The sequence below is a fragment of the Puntigrus tetrazona genome, chromosome 7 (genome assembly GCF_018831695.1).
Source record: "Puntigrus tetrazona isolate hp1 chromosome 7, ASM1883169v1, whole genome shotgun sequence".
NCBI classification, from domain to species: domain Eukaryota; kingdom Metazoa; phylum Chordata; class Actinopteri; order Cypriniformes; family Cyprinidae; genus Puntigrus; species Puntigrus tetrazona.
The window spans coordinates 19787469-19812833 of NC_056705.1; the positions used below are offsets into that span (position 1 = coordinate 19787469).

Genomic DNA, 25365 nt, shown 5'->3' on the forward strand with positions numbered 1-25365 from the left:
GTTCGTTCAGTACAGACTGAAATCAGACACAGCTAACCAGGCCTGTTGCGTTAGTGGAGCCGGAGCAACTATAACTTGCTCATTAATAATGAATGGAAAAAAATAGCGACATTTAAATTGAAGATTGATAGGCGAAGCTTCAGTAAACATACACTCGCGACTCTCATCTGCCCACAGAGGGCGCCAGCGCGACGGAAATAACCCACGTTACCTGAAATCTGTAAGAAGGGAACAAATTCAGCTGCCTCGTGAACCCGAAGCAAACCATGACCCAGTGCCCTACACATTCGAGAAGCCGTGAATGATTCATGAGCTTCGGTGTTAGTAGGTTTTGACCCTCAAACCTCAGCGTTAATTTTTCAGCAGCAGAGCTGGGTTGAGAGTTTAAGCAGCTAAACTCTTAGTCTGGCGTGTGTCTGATCCGTCAGCGAGGGCTAGATGGTGTTGTAGATATCTCAGTATTTTCCTAAAATGATTTATGTGATGCCGAGTTACGGTCGCCATTGTTTGCATACTGAGAGGAATCTGCGTTTGAATAAAGTTTGAGGCTCATCATCAAGTCATTTGCATCATGTGATCTGCTAAGCCACCACACACCTGGACTACTTTAACGTTGCTATACCGTTTAGCCTATGTTTATTTGACGAGCAATCGTTTTGTGAAGACATGTGCGGTTGAGAAGCATTCCAGTGCCTCCCTGCCCTTAGGGTCTTCTCAACAATGAGAGCTTTCACATTTTGGCAAGGAAAAAAGTGTGCAGCAGGTCCCGGCCCAGGGTTGTGTTACCTGTATCCTAGCAATGCACCATTTACTGCATCGCCGAAATCATATAAAACTAAGGAGAAGAAAGGAAAATGTTTGTGAAGACCAAGCGATCAGACGACGGAGGCATTTATCATTTACATATTTATTAAAAGTTCAACAATAACAAACATTTTTTTTCCTTTTGACAAACTTTAAAGATGGAGAGAAATGATAACGATTATATACTTGTACAAAGAAGAACTCTAACAATGCCAAGCACAACAATCACCACTAAGCCACAACATCACTGAGTGTGAAAGATTAACACAAGCACAATAACTGCACGTTACTTAAAATATATTCAACAATTTGTTGAGAAAATGAGATTTGATTTTTTTTTTCCTCTCAAAGAAAACACTTAGGCCCGGTTTCATAGACGAGGCTTAACCTAAGCCAGGATTAGCTCATAGCACAATTAGAACATTTAAGTACTTTTTATTAAAAAAAATAAACATCATTGGTGCCCATCTTAGGACAAAATAAAAGGCACTAACATGTTTTAAGAGCAGTCAGTGCATGTTTCTTTGAGTTAAAACAGCTCAGATTTACATTTTAGTCTAGGACCAGGTTTAAGCCTTGCCTGTGAAACCGAGGGTTTATGTTTGCTTAAATGGACAATAAATCATTTCCTGAATAATTTCAGTACCTTCTATTTAGTCTTTTTTTTCCGGATGACATCAAGAAGTTTAAATACATTTCAAGGAATCCTAATCAACACAATAACGCTCTGACTTTATCAAAGCAGAGCATCTAAACCCCCGACAGTCCTTATGAACATTTATGCACACAGATGTCACACATCTTTTCTACTGTCTGCAGAGTACATAATGCACCTAAACTCTATACTTTCTTCCACGATTCCTGTACAACACATTGAGAGACCAGTGAATTTCAAAAGGCATGCAAAAAGCTCCTCATAGCAAGAGCGTCACACTGACCCGCGGCGAACCGAAAGTACTGTACATGATCTGGCTTTCACAAAGCCTCTCGTGACATTTCCCTTCATCAGGCCCTTCTCCATATCCTATGAGCATCTGACGTATAAAAATACATGGTTAACCTTACAAAAACCTGCCAGCGGTACAAGCCCCACCTTTCAAACACCGAGGTAAGAGCATTTACTTTCCCCTCCCACTTCTGAAAAAATATTTGGTAGCAAAATAGAGTCTACAGTACAAATGGCATGGATTTCAGAAAATAGGCATGCATAATTAATTTATTAAACATATTTACAGGTTCAGCTGAGAAAAGATCACACCCCTGAGTGGTCCAACACTGGACAACCCACTTACTCAATGACACAGATCAACACCTGTCTCCAATATACTATTTACAAACTCTGTTATGAAAGTTGCTGTGAAGGCACGCTCACTCAGTTTTGTTTCTGGAGGATGAGAGGACATGAAGACCCGCAGGTGTGTGTGAGATCAGACACGACCGATATTATGAGACACGACGTGCCGACTTCTTAGTGCGCAAAATGATGTAATGCCCAGTTTTCTAAAATTACCACAACACGCAGAGAAACTTTTCTTTCAAGGCGGAGAACTGAAAGACCTCACCAGACCTTGAAGAGCTCCTCACTCGCTCACTCACTGAAGACACTGAGCGAGTAACAATGAAAGCGTGACACAACACATGGAGTTATAAGAGGGATGAAACCTATGAAACTCAACGATTCACATTCATTCACACAGAGCAGATGGCTGGTTCACTGCAGACAAAGATGAAATCAACACTAGACCAGAAACTACACAACGCTCATTGAGGATCATTAAATAATGTCCATATAAAGGTTTAGCTTGATGAGAGAAGAAAAAACACTAAAGCTGAAAACTGCTGGGTATCGGGCTTATCAACACATTACAGAAATATGGAAGTTTTGCGTAAACTGTTGCGTGCGTATATGAGATGTGTATATAGTATTCTGTGTAGCCAATTTTAAAAGGGTAAATTTAAAAAGGTGAATATAAATTTAAACAGCTAATGTATGTTTTATAAAGAACATTTCGCTGCCTTGGGGAAAATCAGGATATGGAAATTGAATTTTGTGGGGAAAACTTAAAAAGACTTGGGTTTTCGATGTTTGAAAACACTGCTAAAATAAAAAGTGTCATATTTTAGGAGGAATTTCAAGAGCTCTTGATATGTACTAGACAAAGCGTCGCGGACCAAGTTTCTATTATTATGACAAACCCAAAAAAAAGAACAAAAATACAGTTTAACTGATATTTGAAAAACTTCATAGTTTCACTTTACAAAAAAAAAGCACTTTTTTCATATTTCAAAAAAAAAAAAAAAATAATCAAGCCTTTCACATACCTGTTATGGTAAATGCATGTACCTAACACAGCATCGTAAAAGACAGGACACAGGAGAGATCGTACATATACATGCTATGTAACAACATATAAATGGCAATATTTTATATCAATAATGGCAATAAAAATGGCTAACAACAACATAAAAAACGAATATATACATATACTGTAATACACTCCTCCAGCATGAGACAAACTCGTCTGCAGACCTAATAGGTTGGTGGGTATGAAGGGCTTTAGCCATAGAACTTCATCTTTTTCCAGATCTCGTGGTTTGTATATGTTGTATACGTGTAGGATTTTTCCTATGACACGCTGGAGCAGCGGATAGAGGGGGAGCCCATCTGAGTGAGCACTTTGTCCAGCCACTGAAGAGGACCGTTCAGGTGCAGTTCTATCCAGCAGGGGGTGCTAGTCACTGTCTGCCGCCTGACAGCGTTATATAGAGAGAGAGAGAGAGAAGAAAGAAAGAAAAGAGATTAAAGCAACTCACAGTACATAGTGTTTCCAGTATTTTGCTCAGGAGATCCTTCGTATGCATATAGACTTCATTTCTTTAGCAATGTGCAAGTTTAATGATTGGCAACTGAATGTAATTGCTCATTGTAATTATCTGTTGCATGTCTCTGTTTGGATCACAAATATTTTGACGCCACGAAAACTGCTTTCTTGCATTTAAAACAGCTTGATGAAGCGGAACACATGGGACTTAAGACATGTTTAAAGGGATAGTTCACTCAAAAATTAAAACAGTCTCATCATTTTCATACTCTCATGGTTAATATCGCTATGATTTACTTTCTTCGGTCGAACATCAAAGAAGATACTTTGAGAAATGTCTACTAATTTGCTTCTGTTGTCCATACGGTCCTTCTTTTGCGGTAAAACATAGAGTCATACAGGTTTAGAAGAACACATGAGGCTAAGTAAGATAACAATTTTAAATTGTGGGTGAACTATCCCTTTAAGTTTCCACCGCGTGATCAAAATATATATATACATTTTAAGGTTAGTTTCTAAAACTAATCACAGAGTTTTTCAAGCAAGCACTAACATCCTTCACTGTGAAAGACTAGCAGGAGATTGCAGAGTTCACAGAGTTCACAGATTTGTCTGCTTATGAATGATGTGTATAAACTCTGCTGTTCTCTGCTTTGGTCTCTCACAGGGACGGTATTCACTGCCAGACACACTTCTTGTACATTCCACAATGCTTACACAATACTCATCTGCTCACACAAACGTGAACAGACACAGTCTCCGAACCACTCTTCATAACACCTTACACTGCTCCACTTCTCAATGGGACTTCCTCTAATCCTTCCACCCACACACACACACACACACACACACACACGTGTGTGTAAGTCTCTCCTGAACCTCAGTCGCTGTCCTCCCACATGGGTTACAGTCACTTCAGAGAATAATTCAGAAACAATGACAGCTAAATCTATAATTAAAATACCTAGCAATTTAATTCAATATCGATTCAACAAATCTTTGCATTGAAGAGAGTGAACCACCTTCAAATAGTTTGAATCAGTAAAAAAACAAAGAAAATTGATGGGGAGATTTTTTAAATGTTACGGTTAAACATAAGATATAATTGTTAGTTGTTAGATATTTATAACAGCAAATGAGCAGATATGTGTCAATCAATTTGAGGGCAAAAGAAAACAATACTTACTGTTAAACAAAAAAAGTTTTCAATGAACACTGACTACCCTACTTCACCGTTCCAAACTTTGGGGTTGATAAAATTTTGTCTCATAGGCTCATCTGAAATATTATTACCAATTTAGAAATCACTGTTTTACTACCATCACTACAGTCTTCAGTGTCACGTGATCCTTAATAAATTGTTCTAATGTGCTGATTTGGAGCCAAAGAAATGTATTATTATCATTGTAAAAAACGTAATATCTTTCTTAAAACCATAAATAGAAAGCTCAAAATAAATCCTTTGTTAAGCTATAAATAACTGAAAAATCCACTGGAAATGGTTGAATATATGTTTATCTAATGTTTTCCGTAATGTGATTAAAAAGAAAGTAAAGTGCGAGTTCTTGGAGAACTCTTTTAATTACTTGGGTGATTCAAACTGTTCTGCCACATTGTGTTTCATACTCTTTTCATTAGCCCTATCCAGCAATAACGCGTCTGCCCACTTTTTTTCTTCCCTCGCAGCTTGTTGTATTGATCGTTTGACTCTCTCTCATTTTGCAACATGAGTTTCTCAGTAAATTTTTCACTGCAAGTTAAAAATAAAAGCATTTATTCGAAAAAGAAATTTGCAACAAACATCTTTGCTGTCACTTTTGATCAATTTACTGCATCTCTACTGAAAAAAAAATATTTTCTATACTTTCGTTCAAAGATTTTGTTCAAAAATTCATTGTAATATTGTTTTTCAAACCTTTATATTTTAAACCCTTTTCATCGCAGCTCCAACAATGATTTGTCCGCCCACCGTTTTCTTTCTTCGCAACTTCTTGTATTGATCGTTTGACTGTCTCTCTTTCTTCAACATAAGTTTCTCAGTAAATGAATAGACCTCTGGCTGTTTATAAGGTTAGTGCTGCAATACAGCACAAGCACAGGCCGCAGTCGCAAGAGAGAAAGGAGGAGAGTGAGGAAGGCTTTTTTTAAAATTCAATAGTCACCTCTTCTACGCAGATACTGTGAAATGATTAGCACAGAAAACGCTTTCAAAAAAAAAAAAAAAAAAAAAAAAAAAAAAGAGCAGTACTGAAATCAAGTGTCGTTTTCAACAAGTAATCTGGGGCAACTGAAAGCATATAAAGCTGAACTTAGACAAAGGCACAGTGCTATTCTACTTCATGATGTTCACTGATGTGATTGTAAATACAGGGTCCAACCAACCAAAGTGCTCAAATGGCATTTTTAAACTGCAACAGGGACAGTTTGTCAGCACTTAAAGAGGTGAATCTGAACGTGGGGAGATGTGGAGGAGAGTGAGAGAGAGAGAGAGAGAAAGAGTGGGTGGGTGTCTGCCGAAACCCGACACAGCTCAGATTGTGTCTCCACACGCCAAGCTGTCTGGAAACCACAGTCTCACTCTCTCTCTCACACCAGTCTTACTCTTTCCTACTTTCTTCTCAAGCTTTCGTTACAGATGTCCCTGGTCGAAACCTACAACTGCTTCTGATTAGGGTCTTGGTTCCTTGCGCTCAAACAATGAAGTTACTCAAAAGCAAAAGAGGGGGAGAGAGAGAGAGAGAGACCAGGAAACTCTGAGGTTTGAAGCGCACCATGTGCGAGTCTGTTTGGTGTGGAATGATTTGCCAGCACAGACCTAACAGTTTATATGACGGACACGCTAAGCTGGTGGACCCCGGGTTGTGTTCCTACGTCAGAGCTCCTCACCAGAGCAGGAAAAACACAGCCTGTCAGACCCTGCCTTGACCCTGCAGCCCTGTCTATACTTAAATAGTCTTAACACCACATGTCCTCCCATTGTTCTATGGAGCCGTAAAATGGTTTGGGCTTCCTATATTAGCAACTACTATTTATATCTGTTCATATTAGAGATTTTCTACTTTATCTTTATCAGTTTGACATTAATCAAATACTGGCTGATCCCAAAAAGCTGATCATTTTCAGTTAATACATTTCAGAGAATTCTTATGGATGATATTATTGTTCTATAATAACAAAAAAACTGACACTTAAAATCAGTAATTTAAACGAACAAGTATATTAAAGTTTCCAACAATAAACTAATAGCAATATATTAACAAATATTTCTTAGTTCTGGCTGATGACAAATATAGTACATATATTTTGCAGCCTTATTGGTGATATATCAGCCAATTATAAAAATGTAATTGTGCATGTTTATTTAACCTATTGTATATAAATATCATCTTCTAAAACTCACAAGTCAATGTTTAAAAATATTTACATCATTACATTTTTTTATTTTTTAGTGTTTTTTCAGTATTCATAATCCTTTTCAACAAAAAGCTGATTACGACGATCAAACTCAGAGAATTTAACAGGAAGCGAGGGTGGCTTCTGTGGTTTTGGGTAACACCACTTCACAAGTGATTCAAAATCTTTGAGCGAGTCAAATAAAGGCCATATTCCAAGAGTGGCAAGCGAGCTGATAGATATGGAAAGAGTGAAGTGATTGCAGTAATTGTACCTGTACTCGGCTCCCCAGCCCTTCACGAAGCTCATGCGAATGGTGCACATGCGGGTGAGCTGGTACACAGCCTCAAAACCCTGATTCACAGACTGGGCCAACAGAGCTGCGAACTCCTGGTTATTAAAAATCTTCAAATTACAGCCTAGATGGAAACAAAGCAAATGGAAACGCATTTCGTAAAATTCAAAGAAAAAACGGATTTAACTGAATGTCACGCAACTATCAAGAAGTGAGCTAAATTAAAGCTAAATTGTATTTAGTTGAGCTCTTCTCTAGCTCATTTGTTGAACTCTCTCTTAATGAGGGCTATTTGTTGAGGGTCTTTTATTTCGTCTTACCAGGTGGGATTTTGCAAACAGTGGCGGGGTGCCAGCCGTAACGCTGGTTACAGTTGGGACTCTGAACGAAAATGGCGCTGTCGCTTAGACACTCAGCAAAAACCTCACCACCAATGTAGTACAAACGCACACCCCGGCCTGCAAAAACAGACATTATCCACGTAAGCAAGTAGATGAAAAAATAAAATATGAATCCTTAAATAACGTTGTCTAATGAATGAGCGATTTAGAATGACTGAGTGTACCGATGTGTCTGCGTGTGAGCTCCACAGCAGCGTTGCGATTCACGTTGGACAGCAGGCCTAGGCAGAAGCGCTCCGAGTTGGACGGGTCTGTGAAGCCGTCTACTGTTAACGAGGGCTGAGAGGCATGGAAAGTTTCACCGACTCTCTGGTTCAGCTCATAGTAAGAAATAGAGCACCAGAACGCTGGTTCACAGTACGTCACCGGCTGTAGATCTGATAGAAAGAGAAATAAAGAACTATAAAAAGAGAGAATCCGAAAGACGCAGACATGTACACAAATAGGCAGCGGAAAAGAAATAGAAAAAAAAAAAGACAGGAAAAAGAAAAACAAACAACAGGGTGGGGATAACCGTAGAGACCGAGCACGGGGGCTGGGAACTGACGACACTGTGATGTCAAGAGTAAATGTTACTTCCCAGAAATAAAGGCTGAATTGGGAAATACCATCATCACTTGGACTCAAAATTACAGGCTTATGGCACTGGCATTTCTCTCTGACACATACGCACACACCACTGCTGTGGAGAAGTGAGATCGCTGTGGGATCTGAGCGCTGTCTGTAAAAGCAGGATCTGATACAAAAGCAACTGAGGGCCCTCCCTTGGTAAGATGGTAACTGACAGGATGTATAGTGTGGGTGGTTTTCATCCAAGTTGTTTTGGTGACAAACAAATAATTCTTTCAGCAATCCATTTCCTCTGAGAAAACACATTTTTACCAACTATCTACTAAAGCGAATGAGAACTAGTGACTCTAGTCCTTAGACAGATTCTGAGAGTTAACTCATCAGTTCAAGACTGTTTTGACTGATTCAAGTCATTCTACACCATCAGTGCTGTATGTTTGTGTATTCGTGAGGTATGTAGTTTATTTATTATGTAGTGGTCAGTCTTTGCCCAGCTAGCATCTTTTTTTTTGTTATCATGGCTCTGTAGATTCAGCATCAATGCAGCTCTGTCGGATAGTAGTGTATGAAACATTAGGCATTTTAGTATTTTATCAGTTTTAGTTGTTCTGTTGTATTAGCATCTGAATCTTGAGAAAGAAATGTTAATGCAACCCAAAAACTTGGAAAAATACTCATAAGCATTTCAATAAAAAACTACTGGCCAGTTGTGGTTACAAACTCTGTAACTCCTAAACTCACAAAAAAATAGAAAACACCAAAGTTAAAGGTGAATTTAACTTTTATTTAATTTTGTTGCTTTTTCAAAAATGTCTTTCTCTTTCACGCTCTCTCTCTCTGTATAGACAGACAGACAGATAGATATAGCGACAACCCTGATAAAGACAGAAAGATAAAAATAATCCATTTGATGCTCAAATGTTAGTAAATCATGTTCATATTTAAGAAGAGTTACCTAAATTGTTGTGGGCTGGAGAAACAGGGTTTGGTGACAGATTTGGAGACCCTGAAACAAAAAGGACAGATCAATTATTTAATGCTGTATGAATGTACACGGCACATTTTGATTAAATCACTTTCGATTAGATTTTGAATAATTCAAGTGTGCAAAGTCACTTATTCCACTTCCATTTAATCACATTAATCACATTTGTTTGTTTCATTTATCAACTTTTTTAGGTTACCATCCCTAAATGTTCTTCTTCGTTGATCCACGTTTTTACACCACTGATTGAGCATCAGAAAGCCACTCAAAAACAATGCAGAAAAAGTGATATGGAACTGAAATACCACAAACATAACTGGAACTACTTCACAGGCAACACGTCAACCAATCAAAGAACCCAACATCACAGTGGTGGTATAACAGGCATCACCTGTGTCCATACTGCGGTTCATCTGATGATCGCTGGTCTCTCCATCCTCACTGATGTAGCCTGGAGGGGGCGTCTCTGTAACACACATAAACATGCGGGTTAGCCTGCATAAACACAATTCATATACACTCGTTACACAGTGACCCAGCTGATGGATGAAGGATTAGGAACACCAGCAAACACATCCGGCAAAATCTAGCAGGTGCAACAGAGACAATGACTCACAAGGGTTTTATTTTTCCCCTCAGATTAAGACACCTGATTTAGAAAGCTGTGGTCAGCTCAGTTCAGCAGCAGGATATGAAACAACACACATCACTCTATTTTACAGTAACAGACTGCCTCTCTAACGCAAATACCATTTTGATGGAACTAATCCCAGCCAAAGCCACTCCATACATACTCCATGGGATAATCTTCCCCATATGTAGCCAAAAGCAAGTCTTTAAATCACTTTAGCATAAATGGTTTTGTGTCTGCCTGCCTGATGCAACAACGGTTAAACGTCTCTTGATTAGTCCTGCAAATATAATAACGGAGCCAAAGCAGTCACTTGTTTACTGGTCGGAAAAGAAGAAAACAGGCCTTTAGGTGGGATTAACATGATTAAGTAATAAATGTGTGTGATTGTTTACGCCCTTTTTCTCTTTCAAGTTCCTTGTGTGTACAATCAAGCTTTCACATGTGCTCTGTGTGCGTCTAAAAACACGAGTGTGTGCCATTATTCTGTTCTTCAGAGTCACATGATTCTTCAGAAATCATTCTAACAATGTTGAGAATTGTTGTGCTGCTTAATATTTTCAGGATTCTTTGATTCATAGGAGATCAAACGAACAGCATTTATTTAAAATAGTCATCTTTTGCATCTTATAAATGAAACATCAAGCCCTTTATGAAAAACATAATTTCTTCACAAAAAATTAAAAATAAATTTATCCCTAAACATTGGTGTGTGTGTGTATATATATATATATAGGTCAGAACTGCATATGACTACTTTATTAATAATGTAGGTGTAGGACAAAAGTCAGTGACTGCCTTCTGACCGATAAATCAACCACTTAGACAAAACAAGGGTTTTAAAATTTCCAATAGAAAATAAGCACCCAACCACATTTGTAAAAGCACAAAACTACAACTGAAGCACATCTAAAGTTATAAATAAATACAGGTATAAATATCTAAAATAATTTAGCATGAAAATGACATTAATTAAAATTCAGATTTATTTTGATCCATGCATTTACTTTTCTTCATTGGAGCTTCATCAGCCCTGTAACACAATGAGGTAGTGATTGCTTCTGCCTGAATGGAGGACAGGGCTGTTGCTGTATCTGTGTGTTTGGTCTCTTTCCTCCTCCTACATCCTTCCAGTAAAGTGATCCACCCACAGCCCACTAGACCACTGGGACTACAGCTACAGACTAAACTTACTCTATTAAACCTGGAAAACGCTTCAGATTGTGCCTTTTTGTGGCCAATGATGACGATATATTAATTTAAAAGCAGCTTGATGTTACTTGGTTTGTTTTTTCTGTGGTATCTAAGGGCAAATCTGTTTTTATAAGACTATGATCAACTCCAAGAGTCTTTTTACTCCTATGGTTTTGTCTCCTACCTGGTATGTAGTTGCTCTGGGGTTCGATGCCAGCAGGGAAAATGGTGTTTTCTGGGATGGAGTGACTGTAGTCATCCAGAGGAGGAAACTCACTGGGGATTTCAGTGTGACGAGGCACCAGCACAGGAGGAAGAACTTTAGAGAAGGATAGAAAGGGAAAAAGAATTAGAAAGAGAGAAACATACATATACATATACATATACATACATACATGTGTGACAAAACATTTTAGATGGCAAGTTAGTATGAATTTCTATCATAACTGAAGAGAAAACATAAAATAGAAACAACAAAACAAATTACAAGAAATAACAAACAATAGAGTAAAGATACAAATGAATAAAACTTTAAATATTTCAGATGATCTCTTAAAAGTAGAAACCATTTACAGAAATGACATAACCAAATGTTAAACAACGTAGTCTGCATAGTCTCCACTGTATAAATGAATTTAGATGAATCCCTATTAAAAGATACAAAAGTTGTTCAGTCAAGGGCAGTGAGAGTTTTTCCTTGCTGTCTTTTTTGAGATTAGCATTGAAACAATGACAACGGAAGTTAGAAGAAGAATTATTTGGGAAAGGAGGAAAACAATTATTGAATAAAGTCTTTATTTTAATTTTTTTTCCCACACAAAAAGTATTCTCACAGCTTCGTAAAACTACAGTTGAACCACTGATGTCACATTGGACTTTTACCAAGGCCCTTACTACATTTCTGGGTCTGGGAACATTGCAGTTAGATTGCTCCTTATGGATGGTCAAAAGGCTCATGGATTTATTAAAGAAAAAAAATCATAATTTGTCTTACAGTTTTGGAACAACATGAGGGTGAGTAATTAATTATAGAATTTTCCTTTTGGGTGAACTAAACTCTTTATGTTAGCTTAAGACCTAAACAGAGAAAGCTCCGAAAGAAAGCTAAATTTGATGTACACATTCTGAAAAGGGGCTTGGGGTGCGTGCACAGAAGACCATCTCAGACAGCACACAAGTGCCCTGTTTTTGTGCTTTCTCAAAGTCATAACCAAAAGTCTTTTTCATGATGGCACTAGAACTTGGCTTTATACAAAATCATGCTTTTGTGGTTTAGAAATCATGCATTATTCGTTAATTAATCACATAGTCCCAATGATAAATACGTTACATATGTTTTTTTGGTTTAATTGTGTAGCCATATTACACTTTTCATTCCTCCGATTACGCATACAAATACAGGAAATCAGAAGCAAAAAGCATTCCAATGCTCAGTTAGTTAAATTTAGATTTGAAAAGTCATATCCCATCGGATGCACACTCTCCAAAAAATCTCTGAATTCTCAAAATCTAATGTCACCACTCCTTATTTCATTTTTTCATGAAAAGCGAAAAGTTTGAGATTGTATAATAATTGGCAGACCTCCACAGTAATACGATCATCCCAGGTCTAAACAAATGATATTGTCTAGCAGTGTGCTCAATGCTTTCAGAAATATCAGGCTGCATTACCTGGCGTCTCGACTCGCTGGTAATGGTAGGGATTGACGCAGACCTCGTCCTTTTTCATGTGAAAGGCAAACTCGCAGAGTTCAATGGCTCTGAGCTCATGATGAGACTGCAGGTCAGGCCAGCGCCAAAGACGACAGTAGATCACATGAGGGAGTCCTTTTCTGTGAGATACTTGCAACCGACCGTCTAGTGATCTGAGAAAGAGAGAAAAAGAATAGGCATTAATAATGATGACTGCAGCAGAAACAACCCCGGCAGCTCATTCTCAAAAATCAAAAGCAGGAATAGAGGAAATGTTATTATTGCTCGAGTAAAGGACATTGTGCAAAACCTTAAATTACTAAATATAAACACTCACTGCTCAAAGACTTGCAGGGATAAGGTATTATGTGAGACCGCAGATGAAGTAAAAGTGGCCCAATTTCCTGTTAATGTGGTGCTTTCGTTTACACGTCACATGCGATGTGAATGAGGTGAAGAAAGAGGAAGAGGAAGTCCAAAAAAAAAAAAAAAAAAAAAAACTGTATTTCAAAACAATGTTTGTGTGTTTAGGGGGGTTGAGTGTGCTCTAGTTTAACAACAGCTTCATATGATATAGCCATATGAAAGCAACAGTAGATTCACATACACACACACACACACACACACACACAAAAAAAATGTAATGCTGGCCAAATAATGCAAATCCCAAAAGCTCTTTAAAGCATGTCTGTCAGAGCCCCTCCCCTCCTCTTTTTACACCCACCGATCCGGGCCCAGACAGCGGCACGGGCCAGGCTGGCCTGCCCCAGGCCTTCTGTGGCTCTCCCAGCAGCTAAATATGCTTTTAATTTTTCATTGCAGCGCTTTCGCTTCACGGGCAGATTGCAAGAGGGAAAATAATGATGTAAAATCCAGACGCCCCATGGAGAAAGTGTGTTTACAAAAAAAAGAGAGAGAGAGAGAGAGAGAGAGAGAGAGACAGAAAAAAAAAACACAGACACCCCCCAAAAAAAGAGGATATTACGCAATAAAATCTGAAGAATAAACAAGAATATTTAGGCACAAACAATTCGCTTTATGGTTTCGACACAAGCTCACGCGGGCCTCACACAGCAGAGGCATAACACAGAGTCACTTCCTTCAGTTCACACATGCACAACCCACCAGTCAAACACACATTAAGCCTAAAGGAGACGAGAGAGAGTGGAAGAAGAGGAGAGAATTCAAACAGAACAACAAAAACATTCCAGTATGCATCGTATTTTTACCTGCTTCACTTTTTAACTGCAGGCAAATAAACTCAGACTTTTCTTTGGATGGCCCCATGTGGAAAAGGAAAAAGGCATAATAATCTCAGAATAATGCAGTGAAGGCCTCGAGCAAGAGAGAACAACCGCACAGTGAACTTTTTACATCTGAGGCGAGTTGTTCACCGGTCCAAACAAAGGACTTCTGCAGACACAATCGAGCACACCATCATATCAAAACACATTTTCACACTAGCCTCGTTCTTTACGCCTACATTTAAGGTGATGACTATCGTAGCAGCCTCCTATAACGGTACATTCGTGATTAAGATCAGATCAAACACGCCGACGCAACGGACGCCCTGCTCCAATGTGATGAAAAATGGGGCCGTATAGTACGGTCCAAACCTCTCAGAGCACTCTATTATACATGACTGCTACATTGTGTACTTGAAATATGCAACAGCAGCCAAAGTGCTAAGAGAGAGAGAAGGGCTGTACACTAGGTCAGCCCTTTGAGGAATCCAGGCCACAGATACCATTCATAACACCCTTTTCATCTCTTATACACACTCCATAAAGCAGAGATATGAAAAGAAAGGAGAAAAGAGGTGTGAACTTTCCTCACCAGACCCCTCTAAAAGGGGTCATATAATACATTTCACATCATTTTGTTTTTGTTCGTTGTACTGCACTTAAAAACAGATCATGATGCGGTTTCCATGACCTTCCTCTTTCTGATGCTTAGAATCAAATGGGTCATTTTTTTTTTTTTTTTTTTACTTGTGTCTTGAATATTTCTATAGCTGTATTCATTCTGTCTTTGATACTAATAACAGGTCTGACTCTCCAAACGTCCTGTTCATGCAACAACTTGTATACAGTATTTAAGTCACTACTGACCTTTTTTTATTTTTGTGACAGTTGTAAATAACACTTTATCTGGTGTTTAGGAATAATATCTTTCCCTCTTCCTCCTTGCGACCGCAAAGTGACTAGGTGGGCCACGGCGTAATTATCAAAATAGGTGTCAATGACATGTGAAAATAACGGCCATGTGCCATGACATTCAGTTTTCTCACATTAGAAATTAACGATTTTTGGAGTTCTGAAACTCGCTCTCTATAGTCTGCTTTCATTCTAAACTCTTTTTATGAAAGATCTCCTATTATGCTGCTTTTTTTAATCAAATACACAGAAAATTGGATTTGATGTAGAAAAACATTTTATTATTATAAATATTTTGAATATTTGCACCTCACTCAGATTTGTGAAATCTTCATCTGGTTTCTATAACTTTTACTGAGGAGAAGAAATCTGTCTTTAAACTTGAAATATTAAATATTATATTGGGATTTTCTTTTGGCCGCATGACCTAACCCTAAGCAAAAAATATAGTGAAATATTATTAGAATTCAAGCCGTTTTGTTTGCTGAAATGTAATTTATTCCTGTGATGACAAAGCAAAATGCTTCCAGTCTTTAGTCATATGATCCTTTAGAACTCATTCTAAAATGCTGATTTGGTGCTCAAGAAACATTTATAGCTAATTGAACTGAAAACAGTTGTGCTGAATTGACTTAAAAGACTTAATATTTTTGTGAAAATAAATTGTGATTTTTTTTGATGAGTAGAAAGCTTAAAAGAACAGCATGTATTACATAAATATGACTTACTGACATTTTTGATGTGTCCTTTCAGAAACAAAATATATATATATACACACACACACACACAAAGTCTAATATAGACGAAAAGAAATATGACAGGTAACTACAATTAAGATAATTTAATAAATGGCACAGAAGTTTACGATGAGATCAGTCCTTGGGTTCTGCCATTTATTAGCTGTATCAGTCTGAAAATATTGCATCCACCATCAGTTCTTCACTTTTCTATTACATTCCAGCGCTCAGTGGAGAGCGAGTCTGTGTTTGCTGCAGCGTGGGCAGACCACATATGAAAAGGAAGTACTGAATGACTATTGATTGAGCTACAGAGGGCAAATTAGGTCAGCAGCAAGGCACATCCAACCAACAGAAACACAGACATGCGGCACTCTCACACACACACACACACACACACACACACAGCCTGGAGGGCGGGTCTAACCCGCCCCCCCCCCATCCGCATGCCGGCTGTCACTTGAGTGGAGAGAGGGGTGAGACTGGAACAGAGGGGGTGAGGAAGAGAAAGAGAGCAGAGGGGTGAGCTGGAGGGATGGAGGGCTCTGACACAGGCTGAACCACACTGGGCAGATTTAATCTGGGGGGTAAAACACAGACGCCGTGGGCTGCAGTGGGCAATTTCAAGATCGGCCAATGCACTCTTGACTTGACCGTGACACTACCAGCCGCTTCTGAGCGTTGCTCAGTGCATAACAGCAAGCAGAATCATTTCTACCCATCTGCCTCTTAACTTCACATGAACTTTCACAAGTTTTGCTTAAACACAAATTTAAACAGAGCAACAAAAACACCAATGGCAAGCTACAGCTGATTCTACATGATGCATTTGTTTTTGGCGCCCAAGAAGACAAACGTGTTTCCTAACCATCTTTCGACTTTCGTTTTGCTTTTTCATGCTGCGTTTGGTGTGAAAGGGCCTTTATCGTGGTTGTTTGTAAAGCTGAACTCGCATGCCTCTCTGTTTGAAATCACTGAGTTTGACAAAACATGAACTCTGTGAACTGTGATGCATGCAAATTTGATGCAGAGGGAGAGACGGACAAAAGCAACTTCGACATCAGTCCAGACTGTCTGTGGGACCATTTCACCCTGTGGAACGTACCCCAACCCAGCCCCCACAGCCCCCCTTTAAAAACACTTTAAGACCACTGCTATTCCCCCCTTCCCCAGTCTAAACCCAGACGGCACGCAGCGGTACAGAGTTAATACTAAACGACACTGTGCAGTGCGGTGATGACAGACGCATACCTGATCGCACAGTTACTGCTGACGATAAAAGCTAAACCAACTTACGCTTTTTTATGTCTGAACATACAGTAATTCAACAGTGGGTTGACTGCTCATAATATCTGTATTGGGATAACATCTGGAAGCTGATAATATAGAAAATCGGACTGTAAAAATACTGCATTAAATATCTGAAGGAAATCCAACTCAAATGGAAACCTTTTTTTTAGCCAAGTATACCTGCTTGTCCTTTATTTCGTAATGTGCGTGTGGGTAAAATATCACGTTTAACTTGTATTATTTTTTGAAAGGCTTTGGTTTTCCTCCCTCTGCTAAAGTCATTAAGGCCTTCCCTAAGTAAACAGAGCCCTGCAGGGGTCTCATGTGCAGGTGGTTGGATGTGGTTACGGGGGCCTGTTCTCAGCAGGCGAGCGGGACTACAGCAGAAACACCATCATACAAATGCAGCACAGGCCCAAATTAACACTCTAGTTATTCACTTATCTTGCACAGTTTAAATGGCTGTGTAAAATAATGTAAAAGTGAACCGATCGAATCAGACGGATTCAGATGGCTTACTGAAAAAAAAAAAAAAAAAAAAAAAAACTGTTACTGCCAAGCGTCGTATAATAAATTATATGTGGAAAATTATAAGTATAGGAAAGGGAAGCCAACAGTTTTTTCCTTTGTTGTCATTAACTCCAGAACACCATGCGTCTTTGTGACGGGGGTGTTTCAGTGAGACTGGCAAGTATATGATGCTGCCGCTGCAAGCAAGAAAATCTAAACATTTCAAGATATTTATCTATTTTTTTAGCATTTAAAATTTTGCTTTATCCTTTTTTATAAAACTAGAAGAATTACAGCACCATACAATGGTCTGGCATGTGTAGGTCAACATCGTTTTGTGTTGGTTTGGTGGTTGTGTGTGGACACGGATATTTTTTGAGAAGAAAGGAATAGAGGAAGTGTGGCTTCATGTGGACGTAGCCTTTAGCTTAAAAGCAACATTAACATTAAAGGGGACAAAGATATTTTCTTCCAGGTTTGAAATCAAAATGGAGTAAAGGTCACTTGATGACAATGTATTCTGAACCTCTCTCCCCAGCATTATTTGTGTAGCTGTCCATATTATTATTATTCTTTACCATTACTTTTTGACAGGTACATTTTCTGCGATATGCTTTTTCACTTATGATCCTGTCAGAACTAGGCTCTGACCACTGGTAACCAACACCTCTGTAAAGTAAGTGTGGAAAGCATTTCTTACAAAATGCTGCAAATGCAGTTTGACAATTAGAGCCTTTGCATCACTTACGAAGTGGCTTGACCACAGACAGCTGCTATGTCCGGCCTATTCTTCACATCCTCCCATTCCACCTTTTCAAAATTGTGATGAGAATTGTTGAAAACGCATAGCTAAAGCTGGTTAGATGCTTAACGCCAAATGTCACAGAGCACAGTGAAGACAGTATAAAGACAAAGAGCCAGCAAAACAGATTATTCACATTGTCATGAGTAGTACTGAATTTCAGGCTCTTGCGCATTGTTTCAATAAAAGAAATGGAGGAGTCAACCAATTCTAGACATGGCAAAACCAATAGACATGCAGTGACGAGAACTAGTGTAAGGGGATAGAGTTGCATGTAAGGGGTTGTCCAATGTTTTTAATTGCAAGTTCTACTCTTGTACAACCAGTTGTACAACATGTTTAATTGCACAAAACTGTAAGAAATAGTGAAGGTACTGGGTACAGATAAAACTCTGCACTACTATCTCTGCACACTGGAGCTTTAGGCATACACTAAATGTTCATGTCAAAACTGAAGTAAACGTAGAGTTTTACTAGTCATATACAGTTGGGCTGCAGGACGTCCGCAGCATGGACGTGGACAGCCGAAGTATACTTTGGCCTTAACACTAATCTCTACATTCTGTGCCAGAATTCTGTGTTCTGTGCCAATTGGAGGAAAAAGCACAGGTTCTATTTAGTTATTTTTAATTAGTATTGTTAACGTTCTCTTATGCTCACCGACTTATTTTAAAAGCTTTTACATTTCACTTGAAGGGGTCTAAAATAACTATTTTAGTCACTCCAGAACTTTACTATACTGAATGTTTTTTCGTTGTTTGTTTTTTTTCGTACTTGAGTGCAATAAATTTTTCAAAATGAGAATTGCGTAAGAGAATTGTGATCCCAATCCTCATGACACATTTACCCTGAACAAATGTGTTTATATTCTTCCCTTAACATAATGATTTACTAAAACAATTACAATAAATAATAATAAAAAACTATAATAATACATTTCTTTAATTTTTAAAGGCAAAACCAGACTCCTAATTGTGGTTTTAAACTACTCTTTATGGTCGGAACGTGACAAACATTTCACACTTTTTCAGTCATTTTTCTTTAACAAAATAAAGCGTCTTCATTTTTTTTTTAGTTTCTGCGAGTACTAAAAAATGATATGATTTTAAATCATGAAACAGGTTTGTGTTGCTTGATTTTGATGACACACAATTGCAGTGCAAACTGCAATATCATTTTTTTTTTCAATCTCTTTATAAAAAGTGCACATTTGACATTAGCTTGAGTTGATAGAAGTAGCTTGAGTCAGTATTCAGTAGTAAACAGTACAGTAATACACACTACACTAAAACACTACAGCTTAAACCACAAATACTGTATTAAAATTCCATTAATCTTTTAATAAATGTCTACATAAATAATATAATAAAATTAGATATGAAAATGTTACTAGAGTAAATGATGTTATTGCCGATTTAATTTTTAAATTTTACTTTTGCCATATCTCCCAGCCCTAAGTCCGGTCCAAGTCTACAAAACCACCTCAGATAAAACACCTCAGTCTTAAAATTAGAGACCACAGCGATTAAGTTGGATCAGTGTCAGTGTACATTCATGGCAGACTTTAAAGTCTCTCAAAAGTCTCAGACAAACTTCAAAACATCCTGCGCAAAGTCTACACAGGCGCTCGTCTTAGAAAAAAAAACCCCAGAGTTCATGACTGAAGGACAGTTATTTTCTCACGGTGGTCAGAAGCTGTCCGAGGGTCAGCAGTAGGGTTAGTGATGACAGACTAGCACAAAGCAGTCTTGTTGTCTGCTGTACAGAGTGTCTATTATTCCAGCAGATACGGAGGCGGCACAGAGCTTTTCTAAACCTTCAACCCCGGCAGGAGCCACAAACCCAGAAGCGGCCCACGCCCTCCCCTGGGCAGACGAAGCATTCCTGAGGGCTGACTAACCCCGCCTCAAACAACACGCACACACAGGACAGACGCACACAAGCACACATGAGGCTAACGCTCAAATACCTGCTCCCAATGCACAGACTTGCTTAAGACACAACAACGCATACACATACAGCACGCAATGAGGGCACTCACTTCCAGAACATAGAAACGCACAAACACGTACTGTAGTGCGCACACACTCACAGACGACAAACTGTGTCACTAATCTTCACCACAACCGCAGTCAGACTTGGCACACTTGGCTTTCTCCATCACTTGGGTGCTACAGCCATCAAAACACCCTCAGGGAATCCACGAAGACCTATAGACACGCCATCACTCATTCAAGACACAAATATAAACGCAACTTTCATGTACACACAGCATTACATTTTACACTAAATAGCCAACTGCATTGAGTAGGTCTGAACAGTTGATTAATTGTCTACCAACTGATTAGTGGTGTTGAATAGCATATGTAGATTCAGCATATGTAGTAATAAAAGTTGACATTTTTGAGGCCTATAAGGTTTTTGATTAATTTAACGCACCCTTGCGGAATAAAAGTATACATTTCTTTCAACAATTGTGCATAATTTTTACTTTTTATATTTTTAGCTGCTAAAGTAGGGATGGATTGCATTGGATGGACTATCTAGCAGTTTATCTAGATTCTACATGTGTGTATTTTTATAATATAGGAGCTGTGCTTCAACACATTGTGACGGTTATTTGCATGTAATGAACTTTTATATTTATGTAAATGCATTTTATCCAAAGTGACTTGCACTGCGCTTAAGATAAAACATTTATCAGTTCATGCATTCCCTTGAAATCATGACCTTGGAATTACTAGCATCATGTTTTACTTTTTGAGCTGCATTAACGTTAAGCACTGCCTATACAGCCATATATATATATATATATTCAGGCAAGAGGTTTTTGGCCTTTGCGTTGTGTCATGGGTTGTTTTGTGTCTCAGTGCCTCACCAAAATGTTGCATTTATAAAAATAATCCCAGTTTTAAAAAGTGTGTCTGGTCTCCAGCATACTGGAGGCTGAATTCAGTTGCACATTAGGATCAGGTAAACCCCAAACCAGACTAATAGGCCTCAGGGCAAGTCTTCAGTGAACCCACAAACTAATCAATACTAAAAATATGTAGTTTTACATACCCCTACCATGAATCATCACTATTAAGCCTAACCGCAGGTCGCCCCGGGGCAGTCCCTGTAATAAGAGTACAGCAAAGTTGCTTTAGATAAAAAGTGTTAAAGACAATGACAGGTCTGAGGCCAATGGCGCTTACATTTATGTTAGTTTCAGCCATGACTTCAAAGAGTTGTGAAACTCTGTCACCCTGTCTTTCATTCTCTTTCCATCAGCTGCCACATAATAACTCTGAATCATCAGACAGATTCACTTCCCTCAGATGCGCGGTGCTTTGAAGGCATTACCCCAGCCGAAACAAAACAACCCTCGGCACATCAATTACAAGCCAATGACATCCAATCTCCATGTTTTATCAAAAGCGCTTTTGAATCACTGTATACTGTATAGAGTTTCAGGATGCCAGACGTAAAGCCAGACATCTCTTCAAGGCGCAGACACTTTCAGTTTCAAATGCCAACAATAAACTCCATCGCCTTGGCTCATATAATTTCTTAGCTGATAGGCGACTTGTTTGAGAAATCAGCTGAATGCGCAGACACAATGGACAACAGGTTTTATTCACAGTTCAGATACCTTTGAAGTCATTGTGCATGGAGTGCAAAAGCAAACAAAGACCTTAGGCTTGAGATATAGTAGGCATCCTAGAACACAGACGCGCTGCAGAGCAGACATCCTCTCAGGAAGTCTATGTGGAGACTCCGATAGGGCTTCGACAGGTGTATGGCAGGCGAAGGAAGTGTGACCATGGTATAATTATGTTTTTCGTATCCTGTCTTGGACCATTTCAATCTGTCTTCTATCTCCTTTTTCCGCTGTTTCTTTTGAACTCCATGTCCTCTTCTACTATTTCCTATCTCTTTATCACTCTTTCTCTGGATCTCCAGCAGGCCGGGACAGGCTTCCAGTGTGAGCTGCATGTGAGGGCAAAACATGATTGTGTGGCCTGAAGCGAGTCGAGGGTGTCTGAGGAATCTGGATCCTTCAGAAGGGTGAGGCGGAGTGTTGTGTAGGCTACCATCTACAGATCTGGCCAAGAATAGAGTCTTGGACTGGACGCTGTGCTGATTCATGTTACACTTCTCTAACAACAAGGGGAAAAAACTGAAGTATAAGCGGTTTTGATGGACAAAAGCATTCAATCCGAGTTAACCTGGTACACACATCCCAATAGCTGAAGTCTTCATTTGTAATGCTTTCTGTCACCACCGAGCTCTACCAGAGAAGCACCAGTGGGTCACACCACAAAGCCACAGACTCAAACTCCCTCACTCACTCTGGGGTGACTCAGTCTGAACTCTGGCTGGGCGCCCTGCTTTTACTGAGCGATCCGTTGTTTGGAAACAACAACCAATACAATAGCGCTGCAGGCTTGGACAACAGCTGCTCGGCCCTGTAACACCACACAATTATGCAAACTTCAAATTTGGAAAGGAAATCTCAAAGGGACTCTATTTATGTCTATTTTATATGTCTATAAATGTAAATGTTGACTATAAGGTTACGTAGGCTAGTTCTTCATTGCGTCTTCTAGTTTTGAATTAAATTCCGTTAGGCAACCCAATTTCGTAAATATGGTAAATTTAGTCAAGCAACCCAAATGTGTCCAAGCAATGGCATATAGCTCATGAATAAACTCTCCTAAGAGATTTACCAGTATAGCATCTGGTTCCATTTCAGACAGCTACCTGTGATTATAAGTCTGAAGACTCCAGATAGGTGAGATCTGTGGCCTTTACAACATATATAAGATCTGTCTTTATCGTCTGTAAACTGTGAAAAAAAAACATAATAATTATGAAGTGAAAGTGTTGAATTGCAATCTACACAAATATGAGATTTTCAATGGCAATACATTCAGAGGTTGCTTTAAATATAACCATTATCCATCGGTTTGACAGACTTGGTGGTAAATCATGCTCTAGTTATCTTCCTAGTTATCAAATCTTGCATTGTTAATGTGATAAATTATAAAAAGATTTTCTTTCAAGAGCTCATTTAATCTTTCCAACCATTCTGATCTTATAATGTGAAAAAGACAACAGACACTGCGATCTGGTGACCTGATTTAAAAACCAACATCCCATAAATTATTTCACTTTCTCTCTCTCTCTCTCTCTCTCTCTCCGTCCATGAAGAGGAAGCTTTCTTCCCTTTTTGTCACTAAAATCGAAATCTAATCTCCATAGCACTGTTAACTGTTAGAATTATAATAGGGTTGTGTGGTACAACAGTTTATTGGTTTTACTTTACCAGACTGACAAAATCATTTGGAAATTTTCATGTGCTTTCAATATTTGCTAAATATTGTTTGGTTTATGTATATGCTGGAGACAACATGTAGAGATCATGATAACTACCAAACCAACATAATCACAATATACACTAAAGCTTGGGTTGGATTTCTGTTCTAAAGTTTGAGTTTGGATTTTTTTTTAATGCATGTAAATTAATCCTGTGATGGCAGATTCTAATTTTCAGAAGTCATTACTCTAGTGATTAGCGTCATGTGATCTTTCAGAAACAATTCTGCAGATTTGTTGCTCAGGGAACATTTCAGTTGCTTATTATTTTTCTGGAAACGGATACTCATTGTTTCTGAAACGGCCAAAAGGACAGCCTTTATTTACAACATAATCATATTATAAATATGTCACTTTGACTCGAATGCAAATTTATTATTACCAAACGCAATTTAAGGACTAGACCTTTATCTGCTAATCTAAGCCTAAACCAGGAAAGTCTTTCGATAAGAAAACACAAGAAACGAAAACCACAATTTGCAACAGCCCTTCAGTGGTCTCTATAAACAAGTTCTGGATTTGCACGTTTAAATACCTCAACAAACAGGCTGACAGAACCAGTGCTTATGTCATGTTTCTCTGTACTAAAGTGCTGAGACTGAAGATCTGCTGAGAGTAAGGGTTTGTAGGCAACCCTCATGTGGCTCGTAGAGGCGAGACCTGTGAGCAGTTGGCCAGCATCGCACTGTGACATAACAAGATTAACCAGTCAACGCAAAAACTAAGACGAAAAACAACTTCAGACAACAACCTTCATCCTATATCCACACATGCACGCTCGCTCATTCATAAAGAACAGCAGACCTAAACGCCCTGCGCCAAATATACCCCACCGTGCACAATATAAGCGCTGAATTCATAACACACCGTTTAGCCCAGATACAGCAGCTCCAGCGCTCCCCAGATTAAGGTCGGGTTATATAACCTCATCACAACCCGAACGACAACCCCAGGCGAGGCAAATGTGGGTTTGTGAAAGCAGGGGAGAGTATGAAGTTATAATAAATCAACAGGAAGGTCGCGATCTGACAATATAAACAGATGCGAGTTAGCGCACCATGGATGGAGATGCCGTTTATGATCTTTGCAGGAAGCACAAGACTAGAGTTGATTAGCGAACAACAGAAGGGGGCTTTGCTACTGCCTCCAACTTTACCGTGTACTTCAAAGGCATTTTAGCTTCACTTTAAGCCTATGTGGACTAGTGCCAAAATCACGACAGTAAAACAGCCCACGAGCCGATGTTTCCGAGTCGAGGGTGTTTTTAAATGCACTCACCGCGGTATGGTTATACACTTGGTGTTGACACTCTGAGTTGTGATGGCTTTCTCAAGCTCGTCCAGCTGTCCCGTCTTCTTCAGCTTCTTCACCAGACTCTTGACGGCCTTTTCGCACCATTTCTCCTCCTGTCCGTTCTGCTCTCCCTTCTTCCAGCCCAGCAACCTCTTCACGATCGGCGGAGTGAACGGTAAAATTGACATGTTGAATTCAGTTCAGCGTCCCTCTCTATTGCGCAGTCCCTCACGCAACTCGGAGAAATTCGGGATACTTTTTTTTTATCTCGCGCGTAATCCGAAGGCGGTAAATCAAAATAAACTGCTCGGCGGTCGATAGTAAAATTGAGAAAAGTGAGAGGCACTTGAGACGTGACCGAGACACGGTCTCAAGTTCAGCGCTCAGCTTCGCTCCGTCTGTCTCTCGAGATCATCAAGCATAAGTGCG

General features: G+C 39.1%; 1 protein-coding gene across 1 annotated transcript; it reads right to left on the minus strand.

Moving 5' to 3' along the window:
• Positions 1-891: 891 nt before the first annotated feature.
• smad3a (SMAD family member 3a) lies at positions 892-25365 on the minus strand. Its single transcript, XM_043244694.1, has 9 exons — positions 24922-25365; positions 12767-12960; positions 11280-11414; positions 9662-9736; positions 9241-9291; positions 7880-8092; positions 7635-7772; positions 7294-7438; positions 892-3554 (listed from the first exon to the last, which is right to left on the minus strand). The coding sequence occupies exons 1-9, from the start codon at positions 25122-25124 to the stop codon at positions 3431-3433; spliced, it is 1278 nt and encodes a 425-aa protein (XP_043100629.1). The 5' UTR covers positions 25125-25365; the 3' UTR covers positions 892-3430.